The sequence below is a fragment of the Stegostoma tigrinum genome, chromosome 39 (assembly GCF_030684315.1).
Source record: "Stegostoma tigrinum isolate sSteTig4 chromosome 39, sSteTig4.hap1, whole genome shotgun sequence".
NCBI classification, from domain to species: domain Eukaryota; kingdom Metazoa; phylum Chordata; class Chondrichthyes; order Orectolobiformes; family Stegostomatidae; genus Stegostoma; species Stegostoma tigrinum.
Window position 1 is genome coordinate 1,240,918 of NC_081392.1, and position 17,273 is coordinate 1,258,190.

General features: G+C 42.7%; 1 protein-coding gene across 4 annotated transcripts in view; it reads left to right on the top strand.

Annotated features, from left to right (window-relative positions):
• The first annotated feature begins 1,669 nt into the window (after positions 1-1,669).
• Positions 1,670-17,273, top strand: part of LOC125447829 (mitogen-activated protein kinase-binding protein 1-like) — a 161,243-nt gene continuing 145,639 nt past the window's right edge. For 2 of the 4 annotated variants that reach the window (XM_048522594.1, XM_048522595.1), the window contains exon 1: positions 1,670-2,090. In XM_048522594.1, the coding sequence (XP_048378551.1) occupies positions 1,971-2,090 (120 nt within the window). In that variant the 5' untranslated portion in view covers positions 1,670-1,970. The remainder of the gene's footprint in view (positions 2,091-17,273) is intronic. The other 2 variants (XR_007246610.1, XM_048522593.1) reach the window with 2 other exon arrangements.

The window sequence follows — 17,273 nt, forward strand, 5'->3', positions numbered from 1 at the left end:
AACTCAAGTGTATACAATCCCAGTCGCTCCAATCTTTCAACATATGATAGTCGCGCCATTCTGGGAATTGACCTCGTGAACCTATGCTGCATAGCCAGAATGTCCTTCCTCAAATTTGGAGACCAAAACTGCACACAATACTCCAGGTGTGGTCTCACTAGGGCCCCGTACAGCTGCAGAAGGACCTCTTTGCTCTTATACTCAATTCCTCTTGTTATGAAGGCCAGCATGCCATTAGCTTTCTTCACTGCCTGCTGTACCTGCATGCTTGCTTTCATTGACAGATGTACAAGAACACCCAGATCTCGTTGTACTTCCCCTTTACCTAACTTGACTCCGTTTAGATAGTAATCTGCCTTCCTGTTCTCGCCACCAAAGTGGATAACCACACATTTATCCACATTAAACTGCATCTGCCATGCATCCGTCCACTCACCTAGCCTGTCCAAGTCACCTTGTATTCTCATGGCATCTTCCTCACTCAGCTTTGTGTCATTTTGAGGTAATTTCAGTGGTGGAGTTTATTTCCTCAAATTTGGAGCAGTAATTATTATTTTCAGCTTTTGCGTTGTTTTGGAACTTTGTGAAAAAAGGGTCAAAACAACAGCACTCTACAAAACAAGGAAGGGTGACAAAGGTGGTGACCACATGGTGGAAAGTGAATCAATGGAGAAAGAACTTATACTGCTGTATGATATAGCTACTGCCTCTGTTGTTTGATTTTAAGTATCTCTGGACTTTGGAGTTCGTCTAAATAGAGGGTGATGTATATATGGAAGGAGCTGCCAGGGGAAGTGGTGGATGCTGGTACAGTTACTTTTAAAAGGCATCTGGATGGGTATGTGATAGGAAAGGGTTAGAGGGATATGGGCCAAATGCTGGCAAATGGACTAGATTTATAGAGGAGGTCTGGTCGGCACAGACAAGTTGGACTGTGCCGTACATTGCAATGACTGTATAGCCACTACTGTATGGAAGGACAAAGGAAGCAGATATATGGGAACCCCACCACCTGCAAGTTCCCCCGCCAAGCTACACCCCATTCTGACTTGGAAATATGTCACCATTCCTCCAGTGTCACTGGTCAAGTTTTTGGAACTCAGTTCCATGGACATCATTCTTGTGCGTAATGGCATCCTTTCAATAGCAGATGTGCTGCAACGGTGCAAGAAGGCAATTCAATACGACCTTCTCAACGGCAATTGGAAATAAGCAATAAATTTTCTCTCATCCACGGGCACCCACAAGCCATTAATAATTTTTTTAAAAAGTGGCAGTTCAAGATGGGGTAAATGGGCTCATTTGTCAAAAGATTACCACAAGAGGAATGATCAGTTGAGCTCTTCAGGGGTTCATGTAACTGACTTCCGAACACGCAGTCTAAGGATAGGAGAGAAATACCACCAAATTTTTCATGTATCAGACTACCTCAGTCGAGTGGGCGCCAGAGGAACCTCACTTTCATCCAATCATCAGGCTCAGTGGGTGGGACGACGACGCGCCGAACAGCTCCTACTTCTGAAGAACAAATTATTGGCTTGATCAACAGTCCATCAGCTTTCCATCCAATCATCTGATCTGAGTCAGAATCCCTGCGCAGCTGACTGGATTCAGTGGGTGGGAGGGTGGTAGGATCGACGAACAATTGGGTATCACGTCTGACAATCATCCTTCTCAACGCCAATGGGCCATGACGGTTTGAGTTTGAAGGGGTGCGCGCGTTGAGCTGGCGGTTGGAGCGGCCGTTAGCGGCTGGAATTTAAATCTCAGGCCACGAGTACGTGCGGGAGGTGGTGACAGAGACAGTCAGTAAACAAACCGTTCATCCTTGCCGTGCTGTTTAACGTGATAGGCTTTCGTACACGCGTTTTGTGTCTTTTTTAAAAACAGTTGTAGTTTTTTTTTCTGGTGGAAACTTTTTTCTTTATCTGTTCGGGACGACTCTCTCTCTTCCGGGGGCTTGAGGTCGAATGGCGGCCGCCGCCACGGGGAGCGGTAGCATCACCAGCCGTCTTAAGAATCTACTCCGCTCACCGCCTGCTATCAACCTCCGGAGATCCCGAGCGGCGACGAGGGTGGGCACAGAACGGGTAAGGGGCTGGCCATTCCCGAGGTGGGGGGATGGAAGGAAGGTTGTGCCCCCGGGTTGGAGGTGGGAGGGAGGATATCTGGAGGGGAAGGGGGAAGAAGCTGCCCAGACAGTGTGGGGGAGTCAACTGCCTGGCAAGTGGGGTCAGGGACTTGAAGAGGATGTTGGATTGATAACGCGGTATTGCATGGGGACGGTGGGGGAAGCTTAGAAGAAGGTAGAAACATTGCCTGTGGTGCGGTTGGAGACCATGTCTATATGCTTTGGGGGTGGTTTATCTTATGAGGAGGCGTCGGCATTGTTGGGATTTGGGGTGGGATTCTGTGCCCAGGAATGAGGTGGGTCCAATGAACGGGAGGTAACGATTGGCCGTCAGTGGAGGAAGGGAGAGTTAGGAGACTGCAGGATGGGGTTCGGGGTCAGGGTCAGTGTCTGGAGGAGATGATGGGGAGCACTGCGGGTTTTCGTTAGTGGATCATCATGAGAGGTGCGAGGGTGTTTTTCAGCGGGAGGGTTGCAGTGCCCAGGAGGTAGAAGCAGGTGGTAATATCTAGTTGGGGGACTAGTGGAAAGAGTGAGAGTTAACAGTGAGTGGATGGTTTTGGGGATGTGAGCGTTAAAGCTGTAATGGTCAGTATCTGTGGGGAGAAGTTGGGAAGTGCAGGCTGATGTCTGGGGTGAACGATGCAGGAGTGATATGGTGGTGGGGAGTGGAAGGTTGGGGTAGGTGTAGTGCCCACAACAACACTGTTCAAGTACATGCTGCCATGAGTTTTGGACTGCTAATGGTTGTGGCTGAAAAAAGGCATAGCTTGTTGTGAAAATGGTGCAGCTCCTACAATAGCTATGTCCAAGGGTGGAGTGTTTGGCAGCATCTGGGGTCTGATGGGCATTAGTCTCTGGTTGACAAGGTTTAGAATGCTAAAGGGATTCTGGGAACAAAGTGGCCTAGTATTAAGGGGTTACCAAAAACTGACCCTTTTTAAACCATGTCAAGAGGAGTCATGTGTCATATGTTTGTTTTCAGAATGAAACAAAGTTGGAGGAAAAGCCTAGCAATGTACTTTCAGGTGTAGCTGATAAAGGATTTTGGTTATTTATCCAAATTGGTGAAACATCTATTCTTAGTGTTCACCTGGCATTTTTTTGTCCATCGATCTGTCTACTTAACTTACATCTGTGCATTTTTAAATCTTGGATGGTTTGTAGGTTTCTCTCCAAATCCTTGATTGTTGATAGGATAAAATTGTATAATAAGGATTACTTTCAAAGCTAGGAATCATTGGCAATGAGAGATAACAAAGTGGAGCTGGATGAACACAGCAGGCCAGGCAGCATCATAGGAGCACAAAAGCTGACGTTTTGGGCCTAGACCCTTCATCAGAAAAGGGGTTGAGGAGAGGGTTCTGAAATAAATAGGGAGAGATGGAGGCAGATCAAAGATGGATAGAGGAGAAGATAAGTGGCGAGGAGACAGACAAGTTGCAATGGGAGAGAGATCCCCTGAGGTTCCTGCCAGAGGGAGGAGGATAATTTCTTCGAGAGGCTTCGCAGTGAGGTTAAAATTGTATCAGAGATAATGGGAACTGCAGATGCTGGAGAATCCGTGATAACAAAGTTGGATACAGAAGATAGAGGGATAGAGGACTCCCCCTCCAACTCCCCCCTCAGACTCCCCACTTTGTTATCTTGGATTCTCCAGCATCTGCAGTTCCCATTATCTTGAATCATTGGCAAGCTTACTTAAACAGGGTGATTCACGCATAGTGTAGTAACAGAATGTGATCCCTGTAAAGTCTGTTCAAATTGGTGGTAATTCGGGTCTAACTAATTCATTCTTTTGAATTGAACTCTCCTTGCAACTTCTGACAGCTTTTATTGATAATGAGCACTCACTTAAAATGATTGTGACCTTTGAAACTGATATCATCTCTCAATACTGCAGAATTTAAACAGCAAAAGCTAGCATTCAATGTTGCTGTAAATTTTGCAGCCTTCAGTGATGTTATTGGTTTGCTTTGAAATGGCCACATGCTAACGCAATATGAAAATGCTAACCAGTCCACTTGCTTCCTGTTGATTCTGCTGGCTGATGGATTGGTAGAGAACACAGATTTAAGATAATTGACAAAAGTCTAAAATTTATTTCATGCAAATATTCAGTGATCTATAATACACAGTCTGATGGTGTTGGAATTTGATTCAATGCCAACTTTTTTTTCAAATGGGATGTATAATTGGCATTGTTTTCTCTTGATTTCGACCCCCCATCCCAACCACTATCAGAAGAGCAAAGGAGGTGACTAATTGTCAACTTCTGAAGATTGTTCCTTGTACCTGTGCACAAAGCTGAATGGGTACTGTTGAATCATATGCAAAAGGAATAAGTAATTTCTGAATTACATGTCATCAGAAGGCTGCAGATGTTGCATTGTTGCCTATATTCAGCATGAGATAGGCAAAATCTTCATTGGTCTCTTAGAATTGAGCAAGATGGAGAGCAGGTAGGAAAGTGGAGCCGAAGACGGAAGTTAGCCACAATGATACTGATTAGCAGAGCAGGCATGTAGAGGCCTCCCTGTTTTTATTCCTACTTTGTTTTGAGATATTTAGATGTTTTAACACACACTTTCTTGTGGAACTGGTGAAATTCACTAGTTCCAAATATTATTTCTGAACACTGCTTGAAGAAGTGACAAGTATTGAAAGGTAGTACACAAATCCAACTCAATTACAAGATCTGACCTTTTTTGTTGAAATATATCAGTTATTTGCACTTAATGATGGTTACTTACCTGGCTGTTTCCCTCCTACCTCTTTCTGTGGTATCTTTGCATAAAAGCAGTGCTTTTTTCACCAACTCTTTACTTATGTTGCAGGTTAGCATGTGACCACTTCATTGCAAACCAATAGCATCACTGAAGGCTGCAAAATAGCTAGCCAGTATTGAAGGCATACTGAGAAGAGGGAATACACTACAGAAAGGACAGAAGCTGTGTCTGTAAAATTCAACATCAGTTGAACTTGTTCAGAATATGGTTGCAAGTACTTGCCGTAACATTTGCTGGTATGACCCAACTCACTTGTGAATAAAGGTTGTTTAATGTAATTATTGGTCATGTGCTCAGAGTACATTGAGCTTGTAACTTGTAATTAACTTTGAATTCCAAAATACAGATGGAAAGATCTGTTTATGAATAGAAGGTTGTGTCAAAACCCTGATGGGAGGAGTGCACGAGTAATCAAGGTCTGCTGTTTTATGGGTACTCCCAAAATTATAAATCAATCACTGAGATTTAACTTACATGATTTTGACTGCTATCTAGGACAAGTGATAGTTCATCAATAAACAAACATCTTGATAACAAACATATCCTTTTAATAACTGGCAAAGTGATTATTGAATGAAGCACAAATTAGCCATTTAGCCCATTGGCTCCAATCTGCCATTTATTTGAGAATGTGGTCAACCTAATGATCTTCAACTCTGCTTTCCTGCTCTCTCTTTATAAATTTTAATTCCATACTAATTAAAAATCTATTTCTCAGTCTTGAATATGTTTAATGACCTAACTTCAAAAGCCTTGTGATGAAGAATTCCAGAGATGTATAAACAAGAAATAAATTTGCACTTAGTCTTAAGTGTGTAACCCCTTTTTATTCTAAAATTGTGTCCTCTGGCCCTAGTCTTTTCCAAAAGGGGAACAACCTTTCTGCATCTATCCTGTCAAGTCTTCTAAGAATCTTATGTTTCAATAAGATTGCCTCAGTCTTTCAAATGTAACGAGCACAGGCTCAATCTAATCAACCTCTCTTGATAAGACACTCATCCTCTGCACTCTGACAAAATGGGCTAATGAACCCTGCCTCCAATGCTAATATACCTTTTTCCCCAGATAAGGGGCCTAAACTGTTCATAGTATGCTTGCTTTGGTCTGACTAGTACCCTACAGTTTTAGCAAGCCCTCTCCTTGCTACACCCCAATCAAATTGAAATAAAGACCAAAATTTCAACAGCCTTCGCTATTACCTGCTGAACTTGGATGCTGGCATCTTGTGATTTGCAAAGGAGTACTTCCATTCCTTCTCATTTTAAGTAATATCCAGCTACACACTCTGCTAGATTGTGTGACCTCACATTAAATTCCATTGCCAATGTTTTGCCTGCTTAACCTCTCTACATCCTTCTGCAAACACTTGGTGTTATCCACACTACTCACCTCTGCAGTTATTTTTGTCATCCGCAAACTTGGCTATCACTAAATTTCCGCATCCAAGTGATCCACTGATCCCTTTGATACGCCAACGGTACGTGTCCTGAAAAAGCTTCCCCCCACCCCCCCCGCCTCTTCTATTAGTTATTCAAAGTTCTATCCATATAAACTTACTGTATCTAACTCCACAAGCTCAATTAAGTATCCCAAGGTGTAGTACCTTTATCAAGTGCTTTCTGAAAAACTATATTCACTGCTTCACCATTATCTGTCTGCCTATTTTATATATTCAGAGAAATCTACTAAGTTTTCCCCTTCATGAAACCATGCTGACTCTGCTTGATTATCCTGATCTTATGTATTTTTAAATGCTGTGCTTGCACATCCTACATAATAGACTCTAACATCGGTGTTGTTGGTTAGTTCACCGAACTAACTAGTTTTCATGCAAATGTTTCGTTCATCCTTCTAGGAAAAATCTTCAGTGTTGTATAGCATCCCTAGACCCCATCTGCATCCCCCTACAGAGCAAAACCAAAAACAGAACCCCCCCCACCGCCCATGACAAACCAGACCACATATATTCAGAGATAATGAGAACTGCAGATGCTGGAGAATCCGCGATAACAAAGTGTGGAGCTGGATGAAGACAGCAGGCCAAGCAGCATCTTAGGAGCACAAAAGCTGACATTTTGGGCCTAGACCCTTCATCAGAACAGGGGAGAGGAGGAGGTGGATAGAGGAGAAGATAGGTGGAGAGGAGACAGACAAGTCAAAGAAGCGGGGTTCGATCCAGTAGGGGTGAGTGTAGGTAGGGAGGGGATAAGTCAGTCCAGGGAGGACAGACCGGTCAAGGGGGCAGGATGAGATTGGTAGGTAGGAAATGAGGGTGAGGAAGGTGATGTGGCTGTAGAACCTGGTTTGCTTCAGGACATAGTTGAGCAGTTTCGAGGCCGAGGAGATTACAAGAGAATTGCGGTGGGAGAGAGATCCCCTGAGGTTCCTCCAGATGGAGGAGGGCACATGTATTCAGAACTGAACAGAACACAACACTTCAATGGAGGCTGGACTAAAGATGTCTTAGGTGGGAAATGAAACATTTGTATAAATCCAGTCTGATTGGTGAACCAATCAATGACTCCAACCATAGTGTGAACTTCAGATCTTTGCTAAAGCATTAAAGACTCTAGCGCTTTCCCAATAACACATTTAAGTTAACTGGCCTATAGGTCTCTCCTCCCTCCCTTTATTTTAAAAAAGGTGATACATTGGTAGTTTCACAATCCTTCAGGATGTTCTAAGAATCTTAAGATTCCTGGAAGTTTACTACCCGTACGTACAATATCTTGTAGCTACTTTCTAGGATGCAACCAATCAGTTGTTAGCCCCATTTGTTTCTCAAACTCTTTTTCTCTGGTTATATATTTATTATTTATATTTATTTTGTTCTTTTGCCCCTTGAGTGTTTAGTAATTTTGTGACACTATTAGTCTGTCTACTGATGCAAGATCTGATTCAATTCATCTGCCATTTCCTGGTTCTCCATTATTATTTCCCAGCCATATACTTTAAGTGGTCTGTTCGCTTTGGCTTTGTTCTTCCTATTAATTTACTTAGAGAAGCTCTTATTGCCCTTGATATCACTTGCAAAGTTTCTTAAATTTATTTTATTGCTTTTTTTTAAAGTCACCTTTTTTAGTTTTTAAAACTTCCCCAATTTCCTAATCTTTGCCACGTTATATGTTTTTTCTTTCAGTCTGATGCCATCCTTAACATCCTTGGTTAACCATGATTTGCTTAATCCCATCCTAGGGGAGATTATCTCACTAGATAATGCCTTTACTTTTGAGCTATGATTTAATGTCTTAAATTTTTGCCATTGTTTCTCAATTGTCTTTGCTTCTAAACTCCTTCCACAGTCCATTCCAGCCAGCACTGTCATTGTTCCTTACTTAAGCTTAGCATAGTTGTTTCAACAAAAGTTTGTCCCCCTCATACTGAATGATGTAATGACCATAGAACATAGAACAGTACAGCACAGAACAGGCCCTTCAGCCCACAATGTTGTGCCGACCATTGATCCTCATGTATGCACCCTCAAATTTCTGTGACCATATACATGTCCAGCAGTCTCTTAAATGACCCCAATGACCTTGCTTCCACAACTGCTGCTGGCAATGCATTCCATGCTCTCACAACTCTCTGCGTAAAGAACCTGCCTCTGACATCCCCTCTATACTTTCCACCAACCAGCTTAAAACTATGACCCCTCGTGCTAGCCATTTCTGCCCTGGGAAATAGTCTCTGGCTATCGACTCTATCTATGCCTCTCATTATCTTGTATACCTCAATTAGGTCCCCTCTCCTCCTCCTTTTCTCCAATGAAAAGAGACCGAGCTCAGTCAACCTCTCTTCATAAGATAAGCCCTCCAGTCCAGGCAGCATCCTGGTAAACCTCCTCTGAACCCTCTCCAAAGCATCCACATCTTTCCTATAATAGGGCGCCCAGAACTGGACGCAGTATTCCAAGTGCGGTCTAACCAAAGTTTTATAGAGCTGCAACAAGATCTCACGACTCTTAAACTCAATCCCCCTGTTAATGAAAGCCAAAACACCATATGCTTTCTTAACAACCCTGTCCACTTGGGTGGCCATTTTAAGGGATCTATGTATCTGCACACCAAGATCCCTCTGTTCCTCCACGCTGCCAAGAATCCTATCCTTAATCCTGTACTCAGCTTTCAAATTCAACCTTCCAAAATGCATCACCTCGCATTTATCCAGGTTGAACTCCATCTGCCACCTCTCAGCCCATCTCTGCATCCTGTCAATGTCCTGCTGCAGCCTACAACAGCCCTCTACACTGTCAACGACACCTCCGACCTTTGTGTCGTCTGCAAACTTGCTGACCCATCCTTCAATCCCCTCGTCCAAGTCATTAATAAAAATTACAAACAGTAGAGGCCCAAGGATAGAGCCCTGTGGAACTCCACTCACCACTGACTTCCAGGCAGAATATTTTCCTTCTACTACCACTCGCTGTCTTCTGTTGGCCAGCCAATTCTGTATCCAAGCAGCTAAGTTCCCCTGTATCCCATTCCTCCTGACCTTCTGAATGAGCCTACCATGGGGAACCTTATCAAATGCCTTACTGAAGTCCATATACACCACATCCACAGCTCGACCCTCATCAACTTTTCTAGTCACATCCTCAAAAACTCGATAAGGCTTGTAAGGCATGACCTACCCCTCACAAAGCCGTGTTGACTGTATTTGATCAAGCCATGCTCTTCCAGATGGTCATAAATCTTATCCCTCAGAATCCTTTCTAACACCTTGCAGACGACAGACGTGAGACTTACCGGTCTGTAATTGCCGGGGATTTCCCTATTTCCTTTCTTGAAGAGAGGAATTACATTTGCCTCTCTCCAGTCCTCAGGTACGACTCCAGTGGAGAGCGAGGATGCAAAGATCTTCGCAAGTGGCGAAGCAATTGCATTTCTCGCTTCCCAAAGCAGCCGAGGACAAATCTGATCCAGGCCTGGCGACTTGTCAATCTTAATGTTTGACAAAATTTTCAGCACATCAGCTTCGTCTATCTCTATCCATTCCAGCATGCACACCTGCTCTTCAAAGGTTTCATTCACTACAAAGTTCGTTTCTTTCGTAAAGACAGAAGCAAAAAACTCATTTAGGGCTTCCCCTACCACCTCAGGCTCCACACACAAGTTCCCTATGCTATCCCTGATCGGCCCTACTCTTTCTTTGATCATTCTCTTATTCCTCACGTAAGTGTAAAATGCCTTTGTGTTTTCCCGGATTCCTTCTGCCAAGCCTTTCTCGTGCCCCCTCCTGGCTCTCCTCAGACCATTTTTGAGCTCCTTCCTTGCCTGCATGTAATCCTCTCTAGCTGAACTTGACCCTAGCTTCCTCCACCTTATGTAAGCTACCTTCTTCCTCTTCACTAGAAGCTCCACCGCTCTCGTCATCCAAGGTTCCTTAATCTTACCCCTTCTTGCCTGTCTCAGAGGGACATTATGGTTGCTGTTTCCCAGGGATCTTTTACTCTAATATCACTTAAAAACCTGGTTGGATTCACAACATATTACTCAAGGAAACTGACCCAGATATATTTCTCATGGCTTCCCTATCAATTTGACTATCCCAATCTACATGAAGATTAAAGTCACTTATGATTACTGTACTACTACTTTTGCATGCCCTCCTTTTCTCCTGATTTTATTCTCTATCCCACAGTTACTATTAGGGCAACTGCATATTACTCCTACCAATATTTTCTTTCCCTTTTTATTCCTCTTGTACAAACAATGCTACCCCACCAACCTTTCTGTCTGTCTGTTTGGAAAGTGACATACTCATGAATGTTTAGATCCCTGCTTTGATCTCCTTGTAACCATGTCATGATAATCTGAATTTGTTTGTTTGTTTTTATTTCCCCTGAATACTGCATGCAATCAGGAAATAGCCACTATGGGCCAAAATGGGAACTAATGGTGAAATTTGCTCCTCATTTTGTGTTTCCGGATACTCTGTCCCTTTCTATCCCACTCTAGGTATTATTATTCAAATAGCTGCTCTGTAACTCTGCCATATTTTCTTGCTTTGTAAGCCTACATTTACCCTCTAATTCTGTGCACATTTAAACTATATTCCCTTTAAACTCAAATATACTCAAGTTGGACAGACAAGACCAGGCTTTGTGCAGAAATATCGTGAGTAGAAAATACATAAAACGGAACACATTTTGTGGATGAGGAGTCCGTACCACAAGGATAGAATGAGTTGACTTTCATATGGTTCAGTTGATTTTTGATGAAGACATATTGTGCGCCCCAAACAATGGGGCATCCTATTTCAGTAGCTAGTCAGTGTTGGCCCCTGGGTCTGTCTTTGAGTTAGCTGCTTTTCTTTTCAGACTGTTTCTTTTCTGCTGAGAGGTGAGAAAGTGAAAGGCATTTCTCCGCGTGGGCTTTCTTGAGGTGTGTGACAAATTGAAACTTAAAAATCCAAAAGCTGTTGCTCTGTAGCTTTTTAACACATTGGCACTTGTACAAGCTTGTTCACAGATGTATCAAATACAGCTTCTTTAAAAGTTGCATGACCTGTAAACAGTGAATGCCACCCATTCCACTTTGGATGTTTTACGAGGGGTGTAGAAAAAACACCTACTACATTTGCTGACACATAGTATTCAAACTTTAATTTTCCTCTGCTTTTATTTAGAAATAATGTCTGATAGATGCTGATCACATTCAGAAATAATAAGAAATGATCTAGCGTAAGACTTCTGATAAATTCAAGCTACACAATGATACTGATATGAAACATCCCCAAAGCATTTTAGTGGTTCAGAAGCAGTATCTCTTGCTGTTGACTCAATAGGTTTGTGATCTATATAAATGACTTTATATAACTTATTATATAAATGCCTTTCACTTTCTCACAGCAGAAAAGAAAGAGTCTGAAAAGAAAAGCAGTTAACTCAAAGACAGACCCAGGGGCCAACACTGACTAGCTACTGAAATAGGATGCCCCATTGTTTGGGGCTCACAATAGATGGGTGGGTTAGTAAGTTTTACAGATTGCACAAAGATTAGAGCTGTGGATAGTGGAAGTTTTGTCATCGGATACAGCGGGTTATGGGTCTGTTGGAGAAATAGCATTTAATCTAGGTAAGTATGAGGTGCAAAGTATACAGTTAGTGGCAGGCCCCTGAACAGTATTGATGTACAGAGGGATCTTGGGATTTGAGACTGTAGTCCCCAAAAGTCCTACTAAAGTAGATAGGGTGATTTTTTTTTAAGACGGCACATGGCATGCTTGCCTTTTATTGGTTGGGGAATTGAGTACAAAAGTCAGTGTCAAGTGCTGCTTTATAAGAGTTTGCTAAGGCCCCACTTATTGTAATGCATTCATTTCTGGTTGCTATATTACAGGACAGATGTGGAGGCTTTATGGAGGGTGCTGAGGAGGTTTACCAGGATGCTGCCTGGATTAGAGGGTGTGAGCTATGAGGAGAGGCTAGAAAAACTAGGATTGTTTTCTCTGGAGCAGCAGAGGCTGAGGGGAGACTTGATAGAAGTCTAAACTTACAAAATGCGTCTTTTCACTTGCTACTCAGTCTCAAACCTCGTTTTCCTTTCGTATTTTTGAATGAAGGATAATCGCAGTTTTGTGCTCCCAATACTCCTTTATAAAATCCTCTCCCAAACACCTACAACAGAACAGTATCAACATGGCTGTTGTGATGATTGTGGCTTTATTCTTGCCTTAGTCGGTATGATCCTACCTGAAGGTACCCAGAGCATTTTAACTAGTTGTTTATCCAGTTCTGTACCCTCCTTTTAAAAAGTGGGATGGCAAGAAACCTGCATAATGGAAGACCAGTCAGCCTGATGTTGATGATGGGGAAAATACTAGAGTCCATTATAAATGATGTAACTAGGCAGCACTTGAAAAGCAGTGGCAGGATTGTACGGAGTCAGCATGAATTTACAAAAGGAAGTCATGCTTGACAAATCCACTAGAATTCTTCAAGGATGTAACTATTGTATTGATGAGGTGGAGCCAGTGGATGTGACTTATTTGGACTTTCAGCAGGCTTTTGAAAGTCATGTGTAAGCGATTTTTGTGTAAATTTTCAGTGGGTGTGATTGGGGGTGGTGTATTGAGATGATTAGAGAACTGGTTGGCAAAGAGTAAGAACAAATGGTAGTTTCCTCCAAATGCTGGTAGCGACGAGATGGGTACAACAGGGATCAGCTCCAGGACCCCAGCTATTCACAATAGATATTAATGATTTAAATGAGGGAATTAAATGTAGTAGCTCCAAGCTTGCAGGTAACACAAAGCTGGTTTGGGAGGGTGAACTATGAGGAGTGTGCAGAGATACTTCAGAGTGATGTGGATGAGCTGAGTGAGTAGACAAATACTACTGCGCAATGTGATCAGTTTGAGATTATCCACTTTGGTAGCAAAAACAGATTATTATCTATAAATTGAGAGGAGAAAGACCTGAGTGTCCTCATTAGGTAAGTATACAGGTTCAACAGGCTGTAAAGGAGACAAATGGTATATTGGCCTTCAGGGAGAGGATTTGTGTTAAGCAGCAGAATTGTCTTTTTGCAATTATACAGGCCTTGGTGAGACTATGCAGTTTTAGTTCCCTTGATCTAAGGAAGGATGCTCTTCCTTGCATAAGGAGAGCAGTTAAAGTTTACCAGACTGATTCCTGGGACGATGACAACTGCCATATAAGGGAGGTTAAATCAGATACAGTTAAATTTGCTGGAGTTCAGAAGAATATGGAGGATCTAATAGGATGAAACAGGGTCGATATAAGAAGGATGTTCCTGCTGGTTGGTGGGGGAGCCCAGAAACTGCAATCAGAAAACAATATGGAGTAAACCATTTAGAACTCAAACGTGGAGAAATTTCTTCATCCAGAATTCACTAACATAGAAAGCAGTCGAGGCTAAACCTTCATGATTTCAAGAAGGAATTAGTTAGAGCTCTTGGGTTAAAGGACTCAAAGGATAGGCAGGATAATCAGCCTAATAAGTAGTGGAACAGGCTCAAAGGGCTGAATGACATATCCTTCTGTTTGGGAAACCTTACAAATATAGCAAAGTGTTTTTTTTTGGACCACTTTCAGCTTCAACTTACGTGGTCAAATTCAGCATGTTCTTTGACATCCAACTGTACCTCACTTCTATCTCTAGACTGTTTCTTACATAGTTAAGATCCCCAAAATTCTACTTTCTTTAGTTTAACATATGTATATAGCCCAAGCCCTGTAAAACTACAGTCAGATGTCTTACTCCTCAACATACCATCTGCCTTCCTAGCTGCTTACTGCAACAGTATGCTTGCTTTGAGTAAAGTGTGCAAGGGCATCTAGATCTCTGTGCATTAATATTTTCCAATCTATCACCATTTAAATAATGCTCTACCATTGTGACTTTTCCTACTTAGGTGAACAACTTCATATTTATACATATTGTACTGCATCTGCCAAGTATCTGTCGACTTGCTCAAATTGCCTTGAAACCTGTATTCCCTCCTCCTCGCTCAATCCCATCTCTCATCAGTTCCTCCAATCTCATGTATATTAATATTCCACACATCTCTTTTTGAAAATCTAAATATGCCACACCCACTCAAAAAAAAACTCTAGGTTGTCAAAGATGATTGCCCTTTCATGATTCCATGTTTGTCTAATCATGGAGATATTTTCTATGTGCCCTGTTCTCGCATCCTTCATGATAGACTCTAGCATTTCCCTACAACAGATGTTGGATTACTGCCTGTATTTCCCTCTTTTCTCCTTCCTCTCTTTTAAAATAATGGGGTTAAATTTACACCGTCCTGTTGGCCAGCTGTAGTCCAGAATCTACAGAATTTTGGAAGATTACAATCAATATCCTTTTAGTACCCTGGGATGTAGATTATCGGGCCCTGGGGATTTATCAACTAGCGATCCCATTAGTTTCTCCAACACTGAGTGAGGTGAGAGTGTCAGCCTTTAATATTAAGGTCACTTTTTACCCAGTGTGGCATCAAGGTTTTTCTCAATAAAACTGGAATCATTTGTTATTGGGGCAAACTCTCCACTGGTTTGAATTGTACCTGACACACAGTCAAAGAAGCATACAGCTTGGAAACAAACCCTTTGGTACAACAAGTCCACACCGACTATGTTCCCAAACTAAACTAATCCCACCTGCCTGTGCTTGGCCCATATCTCTCCATATTGTTCCTGTTTGTGTAATTATTCAAATGTTTTTTATATGTTGTAACTGTACCTGCAGTTTCTCTGGCAGGGCATCATGATGGCTGAGTGGTTAACACTGCTACCTCGCAGCATCACGGACACTGATTCAATTCCACCCACTGGCAACTGTCTGTGTGGAATTTGTCCACTCTTCCCTGGTGGTGGGTGGGGAATAGGCCCTGCAGGGTGGGGGCAGTGGGCTGAGTGAGTTGGGGGGAGGGGGTGCGAGCAGGAGGAAGGCACAGCATGGGATGAGCAAGTGAGGGGGTGTCGCTAGGGCAAGTGGAGGTCTTGTTACAGGCATGGGGGTGGTGCTGATTGCAGGCAAGATCAGAACATCATAGAGAGAGACACACACACTCACATTAGGAGGTTTATTGAAATGGCAAGCAGTTGGGAGGTCAGGGTCATTCCTACAGACATATAGTGACCTGGTGTGTGTTTGGTCCCACAAGTGTGAAGAAGACTATAATGTGAGCAGTGAATGCAGTAGACTAGACTGAGAGAAATGCAAGTGCTTCACCTGGAAGGCATGATTGGGACCTTGGACAGTGAGGAGGCAGGAGCTAAATGAGCAACTATATTGCATCTTCTGCTGTTATAAGAAGGTGCAGTGGGGGTGTGAAGAAATGTTAGGAGTAGACCAAGATATCATGGCACTGTGGACTGCTGATATTAGAAGCAAATGAAGGATACGCTTATCGGTGGCATCCTGGTGGATGGGGGATGTACCTTTGAATGTAGGGGCTGGTGGGTGGGAAGTGAGGTCGATGGAACCCTGTCGTTGTTCTGGGAAAAAGTAAGGGTGAAAATGCAAGCGATGAGTCAGATGATCCTGAGGGTTAAAGTTACCACCAGTCATGTCACACTAATATAAGAACTTTATGGTCTGGTAGGACTATAGCAACTACTTTTTATTGCCAGCCTTGTGTGAAGATGTACAGTGACTGACTACAGCAATAACTGCCTACAAAGTTCCCTTCTAAGTCTATCCTTTTTAGCACAGTGTTCGTGCCTCATAACCCAAGCAAGGATGTCCTCATTGCAAATATGGCACTTTGCCTCCAAGAGGACTGTGCAGTAGTCAATCTTTCTGTCATGAATAGATGCACCTCTGGTAGGGTGATGAGTTCGAGTTTATTTTTCCGTATTGGTTAACTCATCGCCTGACAGTTGAGCAGCTATATCCTTTAGAATTCAACCAGCTCAGTCAGTATGATGCTGCTGATTCTCTCTTGGTGATGAACATTGAACCCCCCCCCCCCCCCCCCCCACCACCACCCAGAATACTTTGTGCTCTTGCTATGCTCAATGTTTCCTCCAAGTTAGTATGGACTGAGCGGCCTGCTCTATTACCGTAGGGACTCTATGGTTTCAAATGTGTTCAAATGAAGAATACTAATTTATGAACTGATAGGGGAAATGGATGAGCCTGAGCAAGAATCTTTTGATCTCTTTCCAGATGTTTCTTTGAAAGCTTTGACTGTAAAGCATTCTATCAAATAGGGAACCATTGGTCAGGGTCTAAAGTCTCTTTCTTTCTTTCCCACAGAACCTTGATGATGTGACATATGGGTCTGTTGTTGATTGAAGTGAGGAAGGTTTTTTTGCCCACAATGCACAGGTGATATGGCATGGTCCAACTGACTGGAGTTTTCTGTGGTAATATGACCAGCTTATCCTTTTGTGACCCCTCCATTAGTATTGACACTGTGGGGCCAGTTCACTGCTTGGTACAACCAATAAAATGGTGTTCATCAGAATGACTGGAGACAGTGGATACCTGGACGATATTTACCTTTGAGGGACATTACAACAAGGGGGTATAGCTTAAAAATAAGAAATCTCTCTTTTAAGACTGACAAGGAGAATAATTTTCTGTTCTGTTAGAAGCTGGAATTTTCTTCTCAGCAGGTGGTATATGTTGGGACTTTCAAAAATCTAACTCGGCTGTGAATAATTTTAATCGATGGGGGAATCGTGGGCCACGGGGTGCAGATAGGAAAGTGGAGCTGAGACACAACTAGTTGAACTGTGATATTGAATAGTGGACTCGACCTGAAGGATCAAATGCCCTTCTCTTCCTAAGTGCTGTGTTCCTATGATCTGATCAACTGTATAAGAGGATCAAGGAGAATCTTTCTATTGATTAAAAAAGGTGAATGTGATTAAACAC